The 22,413-nt window shown below is 34.0% G+C and overlaps 1 protein-coding gene and 5 non-coding genes across 6 annotated transcripts in view; all 6 read left to right on the top strand.

The window, feature by feature from the left end:
- The window catches only part of LOC128867546 (homeobox protein 5-like), a 276,653-nt gene extending 256,800 nt beyond the window's left edge, over nucleotides 1-19,853 (top strand). Inside the window, exon 5 of the mRNA XM_054108877.1 lies at nucleotides 13,336-19,853. Coding sequence (XP_053964852.1) covers nucleotides 13,336-13,352 — 17 coding nt within the window. The 3' untranslated portion in view covers nucleotides 13,353-19,853. The remainder of the gene's footprint in view (nucleotides 1-13,335) is intronic.
- Trnai-aau (transfer RNA isoleucine (anticodon AAU)) lies at nucleotides 3,072-3,145 on the top strand. Its single transcript has one exon. It is a non-coding gene; the product is annotated as a tRNA-Ile (tRNA).
- On the top strand, nucleotides 4,109-4,182 carry Trnai-aau (transfer RNA isoleucine (anticodon AAU)). The gene has a single exon. It is a non-coding gene; the product is annotated as a tRNA-Ile (tRNA).
- Trnai-aau (transfer RNA isoleucine (anticodon AAU)) lies at nucleotides 4,768-4,841 on the top strand. Its single transcript has one exon. It is a non-coding gene; the product is annotated as a tRNA-Ile (tRNA).
- Nucleotides 16,328-16,400, top strand: Trnak-cuu (transfer RNA lysine (anticodon CUU)). The gene has a single exon. It is a non-coding gene; the product is annotated as a tRNA-Lys (tRNA).
- A 1,805-nt stretch (nucleotides 19,854-21,658) lies between the features above and the next one.
- Nucleotides 21,659-21,732, top strand: Trnai-aau (transfer RNA isoleucine (anticodon AAU)). Its single transcript has one exon. It is a non-coding gene; the product is annotated as a tRNA-Ile (tRNA).
- Nucleotides 21,733-22,413: the final 681 nt, after the last annotated feature.

The raw sequence follows: 22,413 nt of genomic DNA, 5'->3' as shown, positions 1-22,413 counted from the left end.
TTTTCAAAATAAAAAAAAAATTAAATTTTGGTATTGCGTTTTTGAAGTGAAATATATTCATAATTTTGTCCAATTTTGTTTTTTTTTTTTTCAACGATAAAATATACTATTTTTTCTAATTTGAAACAATTTTTTTTCAAAAAAAATTTTTAATTGTATATTTTGTCCTTGAAAGACAAAATTATGAAGATATTTCACTTCAATTCAATTACATTTTTACGAAAATTTTAGGGAGCACTAGTCTGGGCTGCGGTTGTTTTCCACAAATGAAATAAAAAAGTATTAAACCAAAAAAAAACTTGTTTAACATTTGATCAAATTTATTTTCGAATTCGCTTAAAAATTTTTTTGAGTTTTTGTTGTCACAAGTTAAAAAACTTAATTTTTCGATTTTGTTATTGGTATTGAGTTCTATTCATGAAGCCTTAAAATGGTTAAAGATAAACATCAACACCATCAACAGATATCTGCATTCTATCAGACAGCCAAGCTCCCTACGAGCCCTGGATGCACTTTAAACAACATCAAGGAGTGTCTTACGTTGTCGCCAATCTCTTAATGAGATGGCCGAACAATATCGTATAATCTTATGCTGGGTTCCAGGCCATAGAGATACCAGGGAACTATAGGGCTGACCAACTTGCAAGAGAAGGTACCTGTATGCCAAACATAAGTAATTTTATGGAGGAATCTCTCACAACTTGTAAGCTTCTTATAAAGGACGCAGTAATTAGTTCTGTAAATCAAAGATGGTGCCAATACCTGTCTGTCCAAGAGTATTTTAAAATTGAATAGACTTCAAATTAGGACTTTAGCAGGGGCCCTCACAGGACATTGTCTCATATGAAATCATGCAAGGAGATTAGGCATTTACCCGCACGATTTCTGTCGTAGCTGCAGAAACGAGAAGGAGTTGGAAACAATTCAACACCATTTTTACACATGCCCAGCTCTAGCCAGAAGCAGGAACCGATTTTTAAAATCCTACTTTTTAACGAATATAGATAATCTATGCACTTTAGGTATCAACAATCTTTTACGCTTTGTAAAAAGCTCAGGATGGTTTAATATGGAAAGGGAAATATAGCCCAGCCCCCGCGACTCACAACGGACCTATTTCGGGGTCTAAGTGTCATCGTTGACTCTATGTGCGATGCGGCTGCCAAACCTAACCTAACCTAACCTTGGTATTGAGTTTTTGAAGTGAAATATCTTTATAACTTTTTTAATTTTTTTAGGCAGAAAATATAATATTAATTTTATAAACATTTTTTTCAAAATGGTTTGGAAATTTTTTTTTTTGAAAATTTTTTAGTATATTTTTTAGTATATCCTTAAAAAGACAGAATTGTGGAGATATTTCACCTCAATGCAAATAATTTTCACAAAAATATCAGAGAGCACTGGGCAAAGTTTCTGTCTGGGCTGAGGTTGTTCTTCTACAAACGAAATGAAAAAAGTATTTAAACAAATAAATTCTTTTTAAGGATAAAATATAATATTAATTTAAAAAATTTTTTTTTCAAAATTATTTAAATTTTGTTTCTTGTAATGTTTTTTCTAATTTTTTTCACAATTTTTTTCAAATGTTGATATTTCCTTTCTAAATCTCAATAACAAAATTTAAAAACAAAAATACAATTTTTTAAAATTTGAAACAATTTTGAACAAATTTTAAAAAATTTTGAACGAATTTCAAAAAATTTTGACCAAATTTGTGTTTAAAAACTTTTTTGCATTTCATATTTGGCATAATACAATATCAGCACAGATTTTTATAAAATAAATATTTTATAAATAGTTTATTTTATTCTTGGAAAAAAAAAAAAAATTATTATACAATATATTTCACTTCAAAAGCGCAATACCAAAACTTTCAAAACTGAATAAATCGCAAAATTAAAAAAAAAAATGTTTGTAATATTTCACTTCTTATTATACTTAAGCCTACAAATAACCCAATTTTTGTATGTGGATGCTTTTGCTGTTACAACAACAACCAATTTATGAAAGAATTTGCGACAAATTCTAAAGCGATTCTTAGAGCACTTGGCATTGAATTGCTCCAAATCTAAAATTTGTTATTGATGCTGCCAGCTAAAGCAGGGAAAAATTAAACAAAAAAAACCTAAATTTTCTTAAATCTTGAAAAATATTTAAAAAAATTTAAAAAATTTTGAAGCAGCGTAAACATTTTTCAGCGAATTTCAAAAAAATTTTGCCAGTTTTTAAATATTTTTGTTTTGTTTTGGATTTAAAAACTTTGTTTCGTTTGAATTATTGAAAACAGCGCAGATTTTATTCTAATTTTTTTTTATAGTTTATCCCTTGAAAAACAAGTTATGAATATATTTCATTTCTAAAACTCAATACATAAATTTTTAAAAATGAATAAAACGCAAAATAAAAAATTGTTATTTTTTGTTTTTAATATTTTCGGTTCACTTCTTGTTATACTCAAGCCTACAATCAATTTTCAATAAATCAATTTTTGTATGTGGAAGGTTTATGATGCTGCAACAATAGAAACAAATAATTTCTGAAAAAATTTACAATCGCTCCAAATGTAAAATTTGTTATTGATGCTGCCAGCTAAAGCATGGAAAAATTAACCAAAAAAAGCGCTCTTGTAAAATTTTGTTTTTGTGACATACGATAAATTCGGACAAAGGACTCAAGGCGTCGATCTTGGTAACGCTACTTTGCTCTCAGCGAATTTGGCAGAATCGCTGTGTGTGTGTGACGTCGCAGTTTTGCAATTTATTGGTGCATCGTTTGCATAATTTCTTCTTTCTTCTTGTATTCTTGCTTGAATTCTCTCATCTCTCTCATGCAACTACACCAATTTGACTTCACGTACTCTTCTGATAGGTGCAATCTTGTTTCTATCACTCTTAGATATTGCACTGCATTTCATTTTACTTTAAAAATACTATATATGTATGTATGTATGTGTGCATGACATTTTCTAGTACAGAGACAATTTTTTTAATTATTTATTTGTTCATTTATTTAATAGTGCATAAATAGGTATAAGTTCGAATGTGGATATTGGTCTGCATTTATTATCTGGCCCATTAGCTCAGTTGGTTAGAGCGTCGTGCTAATAACGCGAAGGTCGCGGGTTCGATCCCCTCATGGGCCACTAAAAATTCGCTTTTTATTTATGAGCTGAATGAAATTAAATAGTTTAAAAAATTAAATATTAATAAAGAAAACGGGTGATTTTGCATGGAATGATATTAGATTTGGTGTGTGAAAGTTGTTATCTATCGGAGTGATTTTGATTAACAGCGCTTTTAAGCCCATTGCGCTTGCCTCTAACGCAAGTAGGATGAAAAAATTTTAATAGCCCCAAACCCATCATTAGTATTGAGTATTGTTAAAGATTTACGTCCCTGCAGTTTCTCTTGTAGTAAGATTTTTCAAATGAATCAACATTTCATTGATTTTTGATATGTATGTGGCTAAATATATATAAGTATATACTGTCGGCGTCAAAAGAAAGTGTACGGTACATGTTGACGTTGATAAGTTTTTTTTAATACTTATTTACTTATTTATTAATTTCAATTTTTTGTTAAAGTATAGTCCATATTGCAACAAAAACCATATAAAACAAAGTTTCAAATTTTCTACAAAATTTATATTATAAAAATTCGGCAAATTTTCATTAAAATTTCAAACTTTTTACTCAGAATTTTTAGATAAAATCCTTTTACATAGTTTTATAGCTGATTGAATTCTGGAATAACAAAATGCAAGTTTCAAGTGGATAAAAAATCGATTAGATTTTTGGTAAATTTTTTGCCGATTGCCTTCCAAAAACATAAACATTTATTTAGAAATAGCTTCGAGTTTAGTTGAAATTTTTTTTTAGAAAATTTCATTCTTTAAATTTTCTGAATTTGAAACAAATGTTTATTACCTTTGCATGAATTTGTAGTTTAGTCTTGTTTTTTTAATTATTTATTTATGCATTTTGTCCAGTTTCCAAGAACAAATGGAGCGCGAAAAGCCTATTTATAGGCGCCTTACCAGTCTGCAGCGTTAAGTAGTTGCTACAAAACATAATAATTTCCCTGCTTGACAGCTAAATTTCCCAACTGGCCCATTAGCTCAGTTGGTTAGAGCGTCGTGCTAATAACGCGAAGGTCGCGGGTTCGATCCCCTCATGGGCCACTAAAAATCAGTTTTTTTATTTACTACGATTTCAATGAAATTAAATTTAAACTAGCAAAAAATGTCATTTAAATTAAGAAAGCTGGTGATTTTATATGGAATTATTGATGGATGTGCACCACCGGAGTGGAGTGGAGTATGTGTTCAGGTGCTTTTGATGGACACTTTGAGTACTGTAACGCCAGCAGACGTCCACATTTTGATGGCCCCAACGCACATTAGCATTAGTTAACATTGTAAATATTTCCTATTGAAGAAAAATTATTCAAAGCAATAAAGAATAAGTAAAGTTGGGTAAAATTAGAAAAATATTTAGCCACAATTAAAAATTTATTTAGAAATAGCTTAGAGCAGGGCTGATATTTTTCTGAGAAAGTTTAAATCTTTAATTTTTCTACTTTCTTTATTACTTTTGCTTTGGCTTTGTAATCCTACCTTACTTTTTTAAATTATTCAATCATATTTCTCATATTTCTAGCAATAACTGGAATGCAAAAAGCCTATTTATAGGCGCTTTAGCAGTCTGCATTGTTAAATAGTACAAACCATAATAATTTTCCAGCCTGACAGTTAAATTTCCCAACTGGCCCATTAGCTCAGTTGGTTAGAGCGTCGTGCTAATAACGCGAAGGTCGCGGGTTCGATCCCCTCATGGGCCACTACACAAAAACTTTTTATTAAAGCAAAATTATTATATGAATATGAGTAGGAAATCAATATAGAGACTTGAGTCTGTGCTGGATGCTCGTTGCGAGCACTAAAAGGGGAACATTTTTTTTTTGATAAAGGTCGCCACTGGCGTGCAATCGAAAATTGCCACGTGTATTCCTGAACCTGAAAATTTTGTTTTTTGTGAAAATTAAAAATATTAAAAAATTATAAGTATTTTTGTATAATTAGTAGTATTAATGCATATTCCTATATTTGCGGTATGCCATCAGAAGGCGCAACACAAATTGTGATGGAAGTTTGGCCTAAAACCACTCAGAGTCACATGCGAGGGTCTATTAATTACATGGTGCGATATGTTTTTTTTTAATTTTTTTTTTTTGCCCCACATATAAAAAATTGATAACTGACAGTAAATCTGTGTTTTTAGTTTTTCACCATTACGCCAGGATTCATTTTAACGGACCTTAAAGTTACAATTAAATATTAAAAAAATTATCCGAATTCTAAAAAATATATCACAGAAAGAAATTTTATGAACGAAAAATGCCAAGAAAAATTAAAAATAGTTTTTTTACAAAACTATCCTTCCCAAATATCGTTGTTAAAATTTTCGTTCTTCAATATTCTTGAAGATTTTCGTGGGTTATGGACTAACATTTTCTAAAAGTTTTACACTTTTAAGATATGTTTCACTTTTCTGAGACAAGTTAGAGAAATTATGTCAATTATAGCAGTGAATATATGAAAACTTCGGAACTTTATTTAAAGCCTTGGGTAAGGCTACCACCTTACTCAGGGTATATGAGGGCTCACTTAGGCTGTTTAGCCCATTATGTTGCCACTGAAGAGCCTTCGATTATTCTAACCTCCTTAGGAGTTGAACAATGCTGCAATTACTGATTTGCTTTATGAAGAGTAAAAAATTGTGAATACTTATTGAACCTCAGTCTGTTAAGCACTCGAAAAAGCAAAGCATCTATGGAATATGAAAACATCGGCGCGGCATTGAGAAAAAAAATCTTAGATCGAAGAACGTGACAGGCGTATTATACGTTTAACATTTCTTCACCTCTGCAGCTGCAACAAAACCTCTTTTATGAGATGTTCATGCTCTCACCATATATCCTTCAGATTGTATCTTTTTACTATACCTACTATCAAGCTAATGGGAAAACGGTCAAGATGTATTAGAGATGTTGACCTTTTTCTCTTTGACGAAAATCCAACTTTCGATTCGTCACTCCTCTGCTCGCTATGTTTGGGCTCTGCTCGCTTAATGAAAAATTTGCATGTGAAAGCGACAAAAAAGTTATCAAGCAAGAATCGCTATTAGCCACAGTGGTTATGCCTTATAAAACTCTATTCCAGTACAGCCAACGTATGCTTATTTATGCCAGCTGCTCTATTCGTTCGTCACTTGTTAACGGATGACGAATAAAAGAGGGCTTACTAACTTTGGATGAAGCTCGTTCAAGACTCTCGTCCATTCGATGACTACCTTCTAGGGTGCACCAAAAATCAACGGTATTTTGTAGTCGTTTGAAACTTGGGCTATAAAACTGCATACCCAAAAGAATTCTAAAATTTTGTATAAAAAGTTAAAGGTTAGGTTAGGTTAGCCAAGTTGCTTGTCTAAGACGAGACACTCGGCGGCCCTAAGTCACATTGTGATACCTGCATTTCATTTCTATCACCTAACTAAGTTGCTTAAACCACTTAGACCTTTTTAAGAAGGTAACTAGTGCCTCCAGTGAGACAGTTTGCAAATTTCCCAGGTCTTCAAAGAAATAATTGCTAAGATATTTGGCACGGCTTCTTTGAAGTGCAAAACATTCACAGAGGCGGTGCTGTACCGACTCAATTTTTTCTGCATCTCCACAACTTACACGCAGAAGTCATGGTGAGGTACATCCATTCTACTGGCTAGGGAGTCAATAGTGCAGTGACTCGTTATAACAACTGTGAGGTCGCAGAAAGATACTTCATCTGTTGAATCCAAGCATACATTTTGTCCTTTTAAGGTTGAGTTTTGGTACAAGCTCTTTGGAGACCCCCCAGTTAGTACTCCGAGACCATCTTCTATTGGTTTCCTTAAGGGGTTATACGCAGTTATGAAGCAAATAAAAGACGGTTTGTCAAGGATTTATCCTGAAGAAACTTCAGAATATTTTAATTTGAAAATTTTTGGCGGTTATAAAAGCATCCTTCAAGAACGTAACAAAATTTTTTATTTATGAAAATGTTGATTATAGAGCGCGCTGCAGGCGATTTCTGGAACGTCCTTTAAAAAAAGACGATTTACGGTGTACATCGTAACTCAGGTTTGGATTATCTGAAATCCAAAAACCAAACAAATTTTGTTAATATATTAGATTATCTAGTAATTAATTGTTCGGCTAATCAAAATAGTGAATTTTCACAAAATGGCAGCTTTTAAAAGAAATGATTTCGATTTTTACGTTAAAATTTGGCCGTAAATTGATTATAAAATGGAAAATAAGTATCAGATTTACAAAAGGAACGATTAATTACTAGAAAATGTGTCTTTAAAGATTGAGTTAAAACGGTTGACCGATCAAACAAGCCGTTTTCGAGATATCGTGTACACCGACTTGAAAAATGCCGTTTTGAAAAAAACACGTTTAAAGTTTCAATACTTACCTTAAAACGTGCCGAGGCATCTCTACATATTTAGGTATAACTCCGAAAGTATTGCTTAGATCTACTTCAAATTTCGTGCGTATACTTTTCAATATATGTATAATTATAATTATAATTACATTACAAAAATGCAATAAAAAAAAATCGATTTTTTTGAAACCCCTTAAGTCACCCGCAGTGTACAGTGCGTTTAGTGGAATGCTAATGCCCTCTACTACTCGCCGAATGTCCTGTTCAGAGCCTTTCCTTGCACATTCATTCGCTCTTTCATTTCCCTTCACTCGAGAGTGACGAAATTTTTAAAAATGTGGTACGCAATTTTGTCAATAACAAATTAAAAGTTTTTCACGAAGCTAGAAAGTCCCCCTTCAAATCTTAACTGATTTTTAACCACTGAAAATTTAAATCTTTCAAACTTTAACTGCCCGAACAAGCAAGCAACTTCGTACTTTATATATAAATCTTTTCATAAATCAAACTTTTACTTTACATAAATCATATTTTCTAAACTTCTTTGCTCATCTTAGTTCATAGCGCGAACTGTCATATATTTTTATGTATTTTACTGTACATCTCGTCTGTCAAGCCATACCCCGCCTCCGTTTTTCTTTTACTTCACCTTAAACTGACTTCATATTTTCGCACCCTGCAATCCTTTGCTCAAATTTCCACTCACCTACTAGGATTTTCCACTTTTTCTGCACACTTCAGGCACTCACTCATACATGCGCACATGCGAGTATTTCATTCATCAACTTGTCTAAGCGCCTACACAGGCGTCTGACAGCCCATCATTGCGGCTGTCAATAGACATCTCACTGGGCTGTCGTCGCAACGCTCATCGGCATGTCAAAATGTTCTCGAATTCACTGCCGTTGCTGTTGCCTACTGCTTTTCTGCCTATGCTACTGTTTCGCTTTGCCATTTGAGCTTCTGTTTGTTCTTTGCTTATTTGTTTATCGCGTTTTCTTTGTGCACTTCGTGTTGCTTGCTTCTTTATGGCTTCGTGCTTCTTTTGCGCCTTATTTACTTTTTAGGCAGCCCTGTTTATTTCTTCTCCATCATCATCTTCGTTGTGTGTATTGATTTTCCTTTGTTTGGGTGCAAAATGCGTCGCACGTGTTTCTGCGCCTATATGTCTGCTACATTTTTTTTCTTGGTTTTCATACGATTCATTTTTGTTGTTTTTTAAGCTGCCGCCGCCTATTTGACGACCTCTGTTGACGTTTGTTTTCATCAAACTCCTTCTATTGCAGATTTTTGTCTATATGGGCATTTTGCTTGCTCTGCTTCCTCTTCGTTTACATTCTTACGCGTCTGTCTGTTTTATGGCTTAACTGCTGCGTGCATGACCTTTTTCGTTGGATTCCATACTTCCACCACTTACCCAGCTGCCCACTAATAAAGTTTGTGGATGTGTGGTTGAGTATTTGGGATTTGGCCATTTTTCATTTGGTTTCCGAAGAGCAGCTCAGCGGCACTTTGTATTTGTATTTACTGCTGTAACTGTAATTTTGAGTTTGTCTGAATGTTAGTTATTTACTTATTTATTTTTAGGTTTATTTATGTGGCATTTCTGGGCCAGACATTACGTCGTCGACCTTTAAATTAAAACAAAAAATAATAATAAAATAAAAAATAAAACAAAACATTTAAAAAAATTGCTGAGCCACAAAATTTTATTTAAGTCAGTAACGACGTATTTCTACAGTTGTGGTGTCGTTTTGTAAACTCTTAGAGTCGATTTAATTTCTATTTTTTTTTTTTTTTTTGCTTTAATGCCTTTCGTTTGTCATTGCCTTTACCTTTGGCAAATAGAAATGAGAGCAAATACATTTTTGGTTTAAATTTAACACACGCCCGCATTTGTGAATTTGTGGTTTATAGATTTTTATGGTCAACAAGGATTTTCAGTTGAGGATTTGCGTAGTCGCTTGCGTGTACGATTTGTGATTTTCATTTGACCTTTTGCTTAGATGTCAGATTTACTGTCACACTGACGCAAAGTAAATTCAATAAATGGGACCAAAACTCGTTCCACTTGGTTTCTGCAAAGCAAAAGTGGTATTTGCTATGCCTTTCTAACCGCCTTTCGAGCTCGCCTTACTAGCAGACCTTTTTAGCTGTCCTCACCTAGCTAGAGGCTTCATGGGCTCATGCCTTTGTTGATATAAAGTTCATATACTTAGTAGTTCATCGGTCGATCTTGTGCATCATTCGTCGCATCTCACCTGTGGAACCCATAGATCATTCGATGACCTCTTCTTTTTAACACTTTAAGAGTTTCGCCATCGAGTTTTGCCTAACCCCAAGCTTTTGGAAGCCATCAATTAGATGAGGAATAATTTGCGAACTGAAGTCTTTGTACCTCGTGTGATTCTGCGTCGAATTTCAAGGGTACTTCGAAATTATATTAGCATACTTTTGACAAAACAACTTATCTGATCTCAAAAGATTTTGCTTTGTAACTAACAAATCGAACTTTGTCACAGGGAAATTTTACATTATATTACAATTTTTTATCAAGACCGGGTTTCAAGCTGAGATTAGCAGCGTTTAATGGCTGGATAATTGTATTAAAACCCAAAAATGTTGTCTTAGTAGCTAAAAAGTGCTAAGTCAATTAAGTTGTTTTTTTTCGAAATTCAAGAAATATGTTTTATATAACCATTCCTCTTTAAGATAGGAATCTATATTCGAGTCTCAGATTATTCCAGGCTGTCCGTATTTACCATTCCCTGTGTCTTGTATGATGGATCCAGCACAGTTGTTGTTGTTGTTGTAGCAGCATAAACTTTCCCTATACATATACGGGGGGTGTTGCTGAAGTGACAGTTCTAGGCCGGATATAAATCCTGGTCGTTACTGTAGAGTAGGTCTAACTACCGTTGGAATGGACGCAGCACAGTAGTGTGTGGACCTTAAAGGATATTTCGAAAAATCTTTTTTTTTGGTGAAATGTGTAACAAGAATGAATTCTTCACCAAGGCAATGCGATCGGCGCTGACAAAAGCATTTTTGATCGACCAAAACATCGAATTGACGGGCCATCGGCAGTACGTTTGGCACCCGACGGGGAATATTTGGATAAATATATTACTAAATAATAACTAATTACGTTTTCCACAACCAGTGTTCCTTCTTCCCAGTGTTAGACCAAAAACTTAAACCCTCGTTTAACTCTTCTAGCGAAACTCTTATCCAGCGGCACCCATGAAAGTAGCCGGCAACAAAGCCTATTTAAATCTCATATCCTCCTACTATAAAAGTCTTAAGGTCTGGGGTTTTCTACTATCCATCGTTTCTCTTGGCTGCCAAACAACTCTTGATTTCAAAACGTTTAGCGCTGCCCTTTTGGTAGAAGCGACCAGATACTGCAAGTTCTCAAATTTTGCCCTCGAAATGTTTTCTGTTGTCTATGTTAAGAGCTCACGTATCACAAGTCTTTATAAGTATTCTTTTATAGGTATTTTTTTTTAGCTTTATAAACCGTATTTCAAGAATGGCTTTAATAATGACTTTTTTCTAAAACTATTAATAAGATGAAGGCTTAGATGGGCCCTGTACTGAAACACTGATTAATTACACTAAGCGGCAACCAAAAGCACGCATAAGGAAATCGATATAAGCGCAAAGCTGGAGTACAAATATAATAAATTAGCATTTTTAGTTTTTTCATAGAACCTTCAGATTTATTAAAGGAAGTTTAACAAGGACAAAAAAATCATATAAATCTAAATTTATAAAAGGTTTGAAAATATGGGTATGGAAGGAAGTGTGCACTGTCCACACAAATTTAATATTTTTAAATAATATTTAATATAATTTATATTTAGTAAAAATAAAAATAAAAAAGTTTATAATAAAAATAGAAAATAATTGAAAAGTATTATAAAAAATAATTAGAAAAAAATAATAAAAAAATTATAATAAAAATTTAATAATAAAATAAAAATTATAATAATGAAAAAGTAGTAACAAAAATAATAAGAAATAGTAAAAAAAAAAATAAAAAATAAATGAAAACCTAATAAAAAAAAAATATAATAGAAGAAAAAAATAAAAAAAGAAAAAATGAAATTAAAAATAATAGAAAAGGAAAATTAAAAATAAAAACAAAAAAATAATACAAAAGTATTCCAAAAAAATAAAAATAAAAAATTAAAAAAATAATATAAAATAATAATAAAAAAATATGTATAAAAAACAATAAAATTAAGTACAAAAAAATAATATGTGTACAGAACATATAAAAAAATTAAAAATGGAAAAGTAATAAAAAAGTATTATAAAAAAATAATACAATAATAAAAAAATTTGAGTAAAAAAAATTTAATAAAAAATGTGTAATAAAAATATAACAAGAAAAAGCAAACAAAAAATGATAATATAATAAAAAGTAAAATAATAACAGAAAAAAATAATAATAATATATTAGAAAATGGCAACACTAAATAATAGAAAGATAATAAAAAATAGTTTAAAAAAGAAATAATAAGCTAAAAAATAAAAAAAAAATTTATGAAAAATAATAAAAAGTAATAAAAAAATAATAAATGTATTTCATTCAATAATTTTTTCGTACACATTCTGTGGTAAATTATCTCAAAAATGTTCTTTAAAGCTTTTATATTTTTTTCTTTGACAATTTTTACTAAAATTCATTAGCAAAAATATATTTTATGAATTGTTGTATGCACTATCATCAACCCACATTTCATCGATTTATTTATCTTCATTAGTTTTCATATAAATATAGGTATAGATGTTAAGGACCTATAAATACCAGCTTTTTTTTTTTGTTTTTTTTTTGTCGGGAGAACTAGCAAGTACAGCACTCAGACAACATTAAGTCCATTCTACGGCACTTGGATTCCTTTTATTTTTCTTTAAATCCGATCCCGATCTCCAAAGAAATCTGAGTAGATCTTGTGCCAAGGAGCCAAGGTGGTCGCTTTTTAACATACCAGTGTCAAAGACCCTGATTCGAGCGAAGGCGGGGCAGACGCACAGGAAGAAATCCGGGTCGTTTCGGTAACGTTGAACCGACTGTCGTGGAAACGAAGTGGGCCGCCGTCTCATCCTCCTCTGCACAAGCTGGGCAGAATACACTGTCTCATATGCCTTCCTTTTCCATGTGCTTCGCCCACAGAAAGTAGCCCGACATCAGTCCAACCAGCTGTCTGCGCTCCCTTCTGCTTAATATCAGCTTGCTTTAAAATTTCAGTTTTTTTGTAACACATGGAAAATTGATACATAAATGCTTGAAATTACGGTCAAATATAATATAGCAAATCTGCGTTACCAGTTTTTTCACAGAACGTCACAGTTTTTTTTAAAGGGCTTCAAAGGACCAATAAGGACAATGGCTTAAAAAAAAATTTCACATAGTACTAAAATACAGGTCTCGAATGGAACAACGATTAAGTTTCGTAGACATTACGTAGTAAAATACCTCCGAAATGTCGCTAAAAGTTTCTATATTTGAATATCTTCCACGATTTTCATTCAAACCCCTTAACTGTTGTACGCACCAATACCAGCACAATTTAAATTTTCGAATGTTTTTATATAAAAAGATGTTTGGTAAAGTAAAAAACTGGACTTTTCAAATAAAAAAAATGGTATTTTAAAAACGCAGTTTATTATATTTGTGCGCTCTTAGCGATTTTCTCAAGTGTGAAAAAAATAGTTCAATTTTGTAGCACAGTGCTTCATATCCATATTTATAAATATTTTCACATTCCTTCCTAAAACTCATCAGATAAATATTTTAAAATTTCAATAAATCATTAACCACAGAATTCTCTCTATTTTCAGGTACGTTTGCTCCGTAAAACAGCCGCGAAAGAATACTAAGTTTCTCCTGCAGCGAAAAGCCAAGACGCGCGTATGTAAGGAATTCAATTTCGTGTATATTCATGTATATTTTTTTTTCTATCGGGTGCGTTTTAAGAGCTTGGGAATACAAAACAGAAATATTGTTGGAATGATTTTTTTTTTATTATACTCGTCATCTGGTGTCACCCCCATTACAGAAGCTGACCTTTCAGGGAAGGAGGCTGTTGAGCACTTTTTCTGTAAATGTCCGGGCTTAGCAGCTAGACGATTAAGCTCACAGGGTTCTCCTTTCCTCGAAAGCCTGGCACGTAGAGCTCCAACCTAAATCCTATCAACCTTTTTTATTAATATACATCAACAAAATTTCATGACAATTATTTTTTTAATATAATACCCGGCACACATACAGTATAGTTACATTATGGCGGGCCGATTTAAAAATCGCTCATTGCTCTGTGAAAATCGTATTCTAGGGATCAAAATAAGAAACTTTGCCGAAGGAACCATACCTCTAAAACGAATTGTGATGATCCCCAATTTGGGTCGAACGAAAAATCCCACTTTGACCCATTTAGAGTGCTCTAATCCAGTCCAAATGTATGAGCGACCAGCACTGACTTTGGACGGCCGATCCACCCATGCCAGTGGCACACCCACTGGAACTCCTCTGGGGGTTCCCCATACAATCATTTCAAAATATCACCATTTTTGGCCTTTACATGAGAAAAGAAACTAAAAAGTTCGACCCAAATTGAGGGACATCAGAATTCGTTTTAGAGGTATGGTTCCTTCCTTTTTAAACAGTTCCTTCCCTGCAGGCACTCGCTGGATGCAGAGCGGCCTCCACCAGGCGAACCACTGACGATATCCAGGATCAAACACGACTAGAACTACTGGATCAGACAATTTACTGACAGACAATAAACATGATTCACTGGGAGTCTCTTACCATCTTCCTAAACTCCCGACCCTCGAATGCCGTGATCGGAGTCCAACCACCACCCATCGTAGACGAAGAGATTCAGTTTCCTCGTGAGACCAGCTCGTTGACTCATTTACGTTCTGGATATTATAAAAAGTTAAATTCCTACCTATCTAGAAATGACCATAATATATGTCCGCCAGATGAAAGTACCCCACACGATACTAACCACCTATTCACATACCCTCTTAAACCCACTCACCTGGCACAGATCTCCCTCTATACCCAAGCCGTCAAAACAGCATATTACCTGGCCTACTTTTAGAAGAGATAGACGATGCCGATCGCTGATTACACTGTACTGTTACAACACCAAAAACGGTAATCCTACCAAATATACATCATGAAAATCAGGAATTAGAATTGGGCTATCGCAACGAAACCATTTCGGCACCAGGCGCTGTCCGATATACAGGGTGGCTGATGAAAGCCGCTACCAAAAAAAAATTGAATAACTTTTTTTCTTTTTAAGTTATCTGTTCCATTTTTGTTTTAATTTGCAGATTGATCTTTAAAATTTATTAAAATGGATAACTGGGACACGCAAACAAGAATTTGGATAGTCCGCCGCTATCACGCACTGGAGTCCGTAGTTTTGGTACAGAGAGAGTACAGGCGGATGTTTGGCGGCGATCCCCCGAGCAGATGGATCATAATGAGACTGGTGAATAATTTTGCTGAACAAGGAACAGTCGCAAGAAGGCCTTATCATCGAAACCCACCAGTTCGGATGGAGGAAACGATCGCTGCTGTAGCTGCAGCTATACAAAGCAATCCAAGGGTTTCAACAAGAAGCTCATCTGCTCAACTTGGTGTCAGCCGACAGTCTTTGCAAACAATAATGCACAAAGATTTAGACTTATTTCCCTACAAAATTCAAATGGTTAACAAACTGAATGCAGCAGACTTGCCGATTCGCTTGGAATTTTGCCAGAAGATCCTGCAAATGGTGGAAGAAGACCAAAACATGTTAAACTGCCTTTTCATGCCTGATGAGGCCCATTTCGATTTAAACGGCAATGTGAACAAACAAAATTGTTGAATATGGAGTACTTCTAACCCACAGATACTCCACGAGACGGAATTGCATCCTCTTCGCGTGACAGTGTGGTGTGCGGTTTCTTCACGCTGTATTGTCGGGCCTTATTTTTTTGAAGAAAATGGTCACACCGTTACGGTTACTGGAGACCGTTATTTGAAAATGCTGAAAGAATTTTTCTATCCAGAACTACGCCGAAAGAGAATTCCTTTCAACTCTGTGTGGTTTCAACAAGATGGGGCAACGTCTCACATAGCCCAGAGTTGCGACGAAAATTTCCCAATAAACTGATTTCAAGAAACTCCGAATTTCGTTGGCCCCCCAGGTCGCCTGACCTTACTGCACCTGACTTTTTCTTGTGGGGTTTATGTAAACAAGAAGTTTATAAAACAAAGCCAACAAATTTGGATGAACTAAAACAATCCATTCGGGCAACAATTGCGGCTATTCCTGTCGCAACTCTCAAAGCAGCAATGAACAACTTTTTACTAAGATGCCGCACTTGTGTCAACGAGCATGGGGGGCATTTAAATTCAATTATTTTTAAAACTAGTTAAGCTACATTTAATAAAATTTAATGACCTTCAACTTGAAAAAAAAAAAATGAATTCCATACACTAAAAAAAAAGTTATTTGAGTTTCTTAATGTAGCAAAATTCATCAGCCACCCTGTAAAAGTTTTATTGACAAGTCTCTAAGGCCCTGACCCAATATTTTTGAACACAATGGTTCAACATATTTTGATTATATAATATAATTATGAAATCAATAATAAACAAATAAATTAGATATTTAAAATATAAATGAATTATAAAAAAACGCTCACTTCAAACGAAATTAAAAAAAAAATTAATAAAAAAAAATTAAAAAAAAATTTAATTTCAATTAAATATCCCAAAACTATCCACTGCTGCCGACTGTCCCTCCGATCTGTCGTGCCCTATTATATAGCCCGGCTAGCTCAGTCGGTAGAGCATGAGACTCTTAATCTCAGGGTCGTGGGTTCGAGCCCCACGTTGGGCGCATAGTAACTTTTTTACTTAGTTTAGAAAACATTTGTTTTTATTGCTTTATGTCATAAAAATGCATGAAAGTGAAAAGTAATAAAATTAAATATTCATATTCGTAAATATGCAACATTCAGTGGAAAATGGAAACTTACCAATTTTCTTATTCAATTATTTTATGGATATTTGGCAATTTCATCGTAATCAAAATTTGTTGAAGTCATAAAAAACAATTCCTTGATTAGTTTTCTAATTTTATCGGCTTATTATTTTACGGAACCCTAAGTAAAAATTTTATTACTAATATTGCTGTTGTACGTATGTATGTACGTATGTATGATAGCAATTCGTTAAATCAATATTTTGCACTGATTTTTCTCACTGAGAAACTTTCAAGGATTACTGAGCTGAGTACAGTAGTTTCAGTGAGTTTCAGCTGCTAATGAAAAATATAAGATCCAATCTGAGGAGGTGTTTTCCAAAAATGACAAACAAAATTTGCCCTAAAATTTGCAACGAAAAAAAATTTATTTTTTTTAAATATCTGTTTTTTTTGTAAATTTATTTCAACCTAACAAAAAAAAAAAAAAAAAAAAAAAATGTATACAAATATACATATTTTGAAAAAACTTTGAAAAAAAACAACTGATTTGTATAAGTGAGGTATTTTTATTTGGTTTGGTTATTTACAATTTATTAAAACTACTAGCTGACCCGGCGAACTTTGTTCTGCCCTAGAGGCAATAAAAAGGCAGATTTTTGATTTTATTAAGCTAATTTTTTTATTAATCAAGTATTTCAATGAAACTTTAATAGATTGCACTCTTCAGTTAAGCACCTTGTGATACACGACATTTTTTGTTTTATTGTCAGGTGCAAGAACAAACAACGCAGATGGTTTTCCGACCCGTGAACATGCCACATATAATTGACCATGTGAGAAACATTGATTCTCTACATTCAGACCACAAACTTTCAAGGATTGGCCTTGTGATTTGTTAATGGTCATGGCGAATGCAAGACGGCTCGGAAATTGAAGTCTTTGAAACTCAAACGGAAGATTGGTGGCGATCATCGGGATCCTCGGAATGAGAACTTCTTCACCTTCGAATTTTCCTTTGAGTATCATCGCATAAATCACATTGTTCATCAATTTATTTACATCCAAACGCGTACCGTTGCAAGGTTTTGGTGGGCTTATGTTTCGAAGCATGATTACTACGGAGCCAACTTTTAGGCGTAAATTGTGCGGTGGTAAGCTAGGCACATCCAAGAAGTTTAAAAATTCAATTGGATAGTTGGTGGTTTCATATTCGTTTGTTACACAGTCAACGGATTTGCATGAATGCATTTTTCCAATGATATCATTTTGAATTATGCAGTTTAGGTCATCTACATCTTTATTCTTAGCCGCTAAAATTGCTCGCTCACTCAACCATTCATTATTTTTGTAGTTATTAATGATGTTTGGGAATACTTTATTGATAAGTTCGTCTTTCGATGAGACAAAGTTACAGAAATTCTGAGGAAATGAAATCAATCCGCTCGATTCGTCGACAGGTACTCGACCATTACCGATAGTCAGTAATTGCTCAGAAAAATCTTGAGTAGATGTATCATTAAGTAAAGCAACTCTCATGTTTGTTGTCAGCTGCCGTTTCTTCACATAGCTCCATAAATTCGATGATTTGAGGCAAGCGTTTATTTCGTCAGCAGCCGTTGATCTTGGAATTACTGGCAGTGTTTGGCAGTAAAATTATTGTGCCTCCAAAAAAGTCAATAATGTCAATTTCACTATTCCACTAAGGCAGCACAATCCGGGCGTTTCTCCGGAAAACTTCAACTTCTTGTGCTTCTTCAGTCGTTTCATTCATTCGCAATGTTTCGTATCCTTCTTGCATTACGGCTTTGTCGGGAAAGATTCGATCGTCTTGGTCGCGGCATTGATAATGATGATTCAAAGAGAAAACAAATTACTGTGATTATATATTTCTGACAAAATTTATATTATCAAATTTTCTACCTAACCATAGACAAAATTACGTGTAGCTGTCATTTGCGTTTTGTTATTCCATATCAGATGCGTTTTTGTTATACCACATTTTATAGTGACTTCACGGAAACGCGTTCGAATGGGATTAAAAGTATTCTATGTCCGTCTCCTGGTTATAAGCTACCTCTCCACCAATTTTCAGCCAAATCGGTTCAGCCGTTCTCGAGTTATAAATAGTGTAACTAACATGACTTTCTTTTATATATATAGATTTTTTGAATACAATATTAATCAAGTGGCCACCTTTACTAGCAATCACAACCAGGGATCTTTTTTCTGCGGTTGTCATCATCTTGTCAAGCATTTCGGGTTTTTGCCTTAACCTGGTCAATAGTCTGCGGCTTGTTGGCGTAAACCTTACTTTTCATTTAACCCCACAAAAAGAAGTCCGGGGGAGGTTAAGTCAGGTGATTTGGGGGGCCAGTCGATGTCGCCTCTTTTTGACACTAGACACCCCGAGAATTTTCGATGCAGAAATTCAATTGTTGCATTCGCAGTATGGCATGGCGCACCATCTTGTTGAAACCAGTAACCGTCTAAACCTTTCTCACGCATTTGCGGGCAGACATAATGAGTTAGCATCCATCGATATCGGTTTCCATCGACCGTTTTGTTTTCTCGGTAAAACTATAGCCCAATGGTTGGTTTTGGCGCATATGCCGGCCCAAACAGTTACTTTCCGGTCATGCATGCAAGACGTTTCATGGATCTCGTGTGGATTCTCAGTTCGTAAAAGCGGCAATTTTGTTTATTCACGCCGCCAGAGAGGTTAAAATGTGCCTCGTCAGTCATTGAAATTTGCTTCCCAAAATTGGGTTCAGTGTCAACCAATCGAGCGACTGTTTGGCCGTATTCCAAGCGACGTTAATGGTCTGTCGGCAATATTCTTTATGCCAATTGCACTTTATACGGAAACAAATTTAAATCATCATTTAAAATGTGCCGCATTGTGGTTTCACTGACGCCAAAATGCTGAGCGCGTCGTCGATACAACACTGTTGGCTCCTGGGCAACGCTCTCCCTCACTGCTTCAACAAGTTCATTGGAACGTATTGGTCGTTGATGAACGTCATGCGTTGACGATCTCCTACTGTCGCGTGCTCAAAAAAAATTCGACACCAAACGACGAATAGTATTATCAGACGGTGCTTGTTTGTCGCGATACTTTTGCGATATGGGCGTTGAGTTAGAAGAATAGAACGACTATTTTCGATGTATAGCGTCACTATTTCAGCGCGTTGATGAGCTGTAAAGCGATCCATGGTTGAAATTGTACTGAATCAGGGTTTATATATCGATATAAGAGATGGCACACTCTGTAAACCAAATAAATGAATTTCAAAGTTATAATTTTTTTTTTAATTTTTTCACTTTTCAGTTTTCATTATAATAAATCTGATGGCTTTATTTCTCAAAAATGGCAAACGAATTTTGTCCCCCCAAAATTTTGAACAAAAAAAAGATCCCTTTTTGAAATTCCTTTTGTTTTTTAAATATATTTCCACCTAACAAAAAAAGACAGTAAAGGATGTGTATAAAAATGTGAAAACGAAATGAAGATTTTTCACTTTAAAAAAACTATATACCAAAGAAATAAATTTCTAAATTCTAAACTTTTTTTTAATTTTTGGTTTACTTCTCATTATAATAAATGTAAGGACTTTATTTCTCAAAAATATCAAATGAAATTTGTCTCCCAAAATTTTTGCAAAAATATAATTGTTTTAAATGTCTCTTTTTTGTATATTTACAATTATCAAAAAAAAAAAAAAACATTGGTTAAAAATGTTAGAAGGAAATAATGAATGAATTTCAAAATTATAAATTTTTGATGTTAAACTTCTTAGGCGTTGATGGACGAGTGAGAATGGAGAGTAAAATTTCAAGGCCATGCAACGTTTTGGGCAATTTCGTTCCGCGAGAGAGAAAAAAGATATAACCTAGAGGAAAAGGAGAGGGCTATTCCTTATAAATATCTGAGGTACTCTTTAGGCTATTTTCCTGGTTGTGGTTGCTAATTTCTAGTGAGAAATAACACTGCCTACTTTTTGGCGCTTGCTTGTTGGTGCAAACTTGTAGGAAATCAATTTTTGGCTTTATATTTCCTTGGTGCCTACTGTTTGGGGGGTTTTTTGATCCCATTTTTTTGGCGTTTTTGTGGTGCCTACTTTTTGGCGCTTATATCCGTTTCCTGGCTAGTGCTTGTGCGTACTATAAAGTGCTATTGATTCCGGCGTCGGATTTATTGGTATTGCCTTGCGGTAATTTGTGCCGTTGCTGCGGTCCTGGAATTGCTGCGTTTGTGCGGGTGACAAACGCTCGGAGTAGTGCGCGTTGTTGCCACGGTTTGTGTCCGGCGTTTACCTACACCGGTCGACCCTTCTCCGTTTTTTGGAAATTTTGTCTATTTATATTCTCTGCAAATGTTGTGAATTTATTTAGATATATATTCTTTTTCTCTCTCTCTCTCTCACATTCTCTCTCGGGCCTCTCCCTCTTTCTTTGTCTGCCTTGAAAATTTCATTTCTGATATGTGTACTACGCTACACGCAGTTTTTTTATTTTCTTTGGGGCCACGTGAAAGAGCAGGTCTACGCCAACAGCCCAGGGTCGATTCAATACCTCAAAGATGGAGTTCGTGAGGCTATCGAGGACATAGGACAGCCACTTTGCAATCCGGTTATGCAAAATTTCATGAAAGGGATATTGTCCTGTAAGCGTAGTCGTGTTATTTTCCACTATTAACGGCACACCTTCCTCTTTATAATGCAATAAACATCCGATCATTTATATTAAAAAATAGCATTTTTCTTTGAACTTCGAAATAACACCTCTTATTGGAAAACCCTTTATATAAAAAAATTTTCGACATTGAATAAAACACGAATTTATAAATTTTGTTTTTTTAGTTTTTTTATAATTTTTTTTTTTAATTTTTTTTTTAATCTTTTTTTTTTTTTTATAATAAATCCTACAAGTATTTTCTGCGAAATTCACGACAATATCCAAAATACTTGAAGCACTCAGCATGGAATCATTCATTAGAAGCCAATCTGGCTGCTTAGACAACAAATTCCTGAATTTTGTCTACCCACTCGAATAATTTTGGAAAAGCTTTCGGACATTTATTAGGCATATTTTATAATATTAAAATTATGAAATATTGAATTTTTCGCACTATTTGCGTATCCACGCTTATTTCAATTGGACTAATTTCAACTGGCCCATTAGCTCAGTTGGTTAGAGCGTCGTGCTAATAACGCGAAGGTCGCGGGTTCGATCCCCTCATGGGCCACTACAGCAAATCTTTTTATTAAGAATAGAAATTTCGTCCTAATGGAAGACTCACCGAAATTAATAAGATGCATAAATGTGGCGGGTGTTGTGTGAGTGCGAGCAAAGTATGAAAAATACGGAAAACTTTGGACATTGAAATGTTGTTGTTTTATACGAAGAAAATAGGATTGTGTGTTTTTCATAAACAAAGCAACTTTAACCTAAACCTGTGAAGACTTTCTAAGAATTGAAAAATACCAGTTTATAAATGACTAACTTTAAACATTTCTGCTTATAATGCAAAAGTGTATGGAAATTTAAAATATCTTAAGGTGAAATATTTATCAAAAAAAAAAAAAAAAAATAAAACAAATGCAGTGTGACTAATAACTTCTTTCTTTTGATTTCCAGTAAATGCAAAAATCAGCAAAAACGCATTTGTTATCTTCGATTATTTTTGGCACTTTCGACATTTCGCTGATTTGAAAATTTATTGCGAAATTTGTATTTACTTTAACTTACATATCTGCACTTATACACACAATTCTCTCCAATCATAAATTAAGGCAAAGTAGAAAAATTAAAGCGATCAAAAGGCAACCGGCATTCGGGTGGACGAGGGAGGGAGAGAGGTGCGTAAGAGGCTCAACAGACAGTTGAATGCACTGCATAGAAGGTATTTGCATTTGTTTTTGTGCAC

The sequence above is a fragment of the Anastrepha ludens genome, chromosome 6, assembly GCF_028408465.1.
Source record: "Anastrepha ludens isolate Willacy chromosome 6, idAnaLude1.1, whole genome shotgun sequence".
NCBI classification, from domain to species: Eukaryota; Metazoa; Arthropoda; class Insecta; order Diptera; family Tephritidae; genus Anastrepha; species Anastrepha ludens.
Note: the sequence above shows the minus strand (reverse complement) of the source record. Positions and strands in the feature narration are given on the sequence as shown.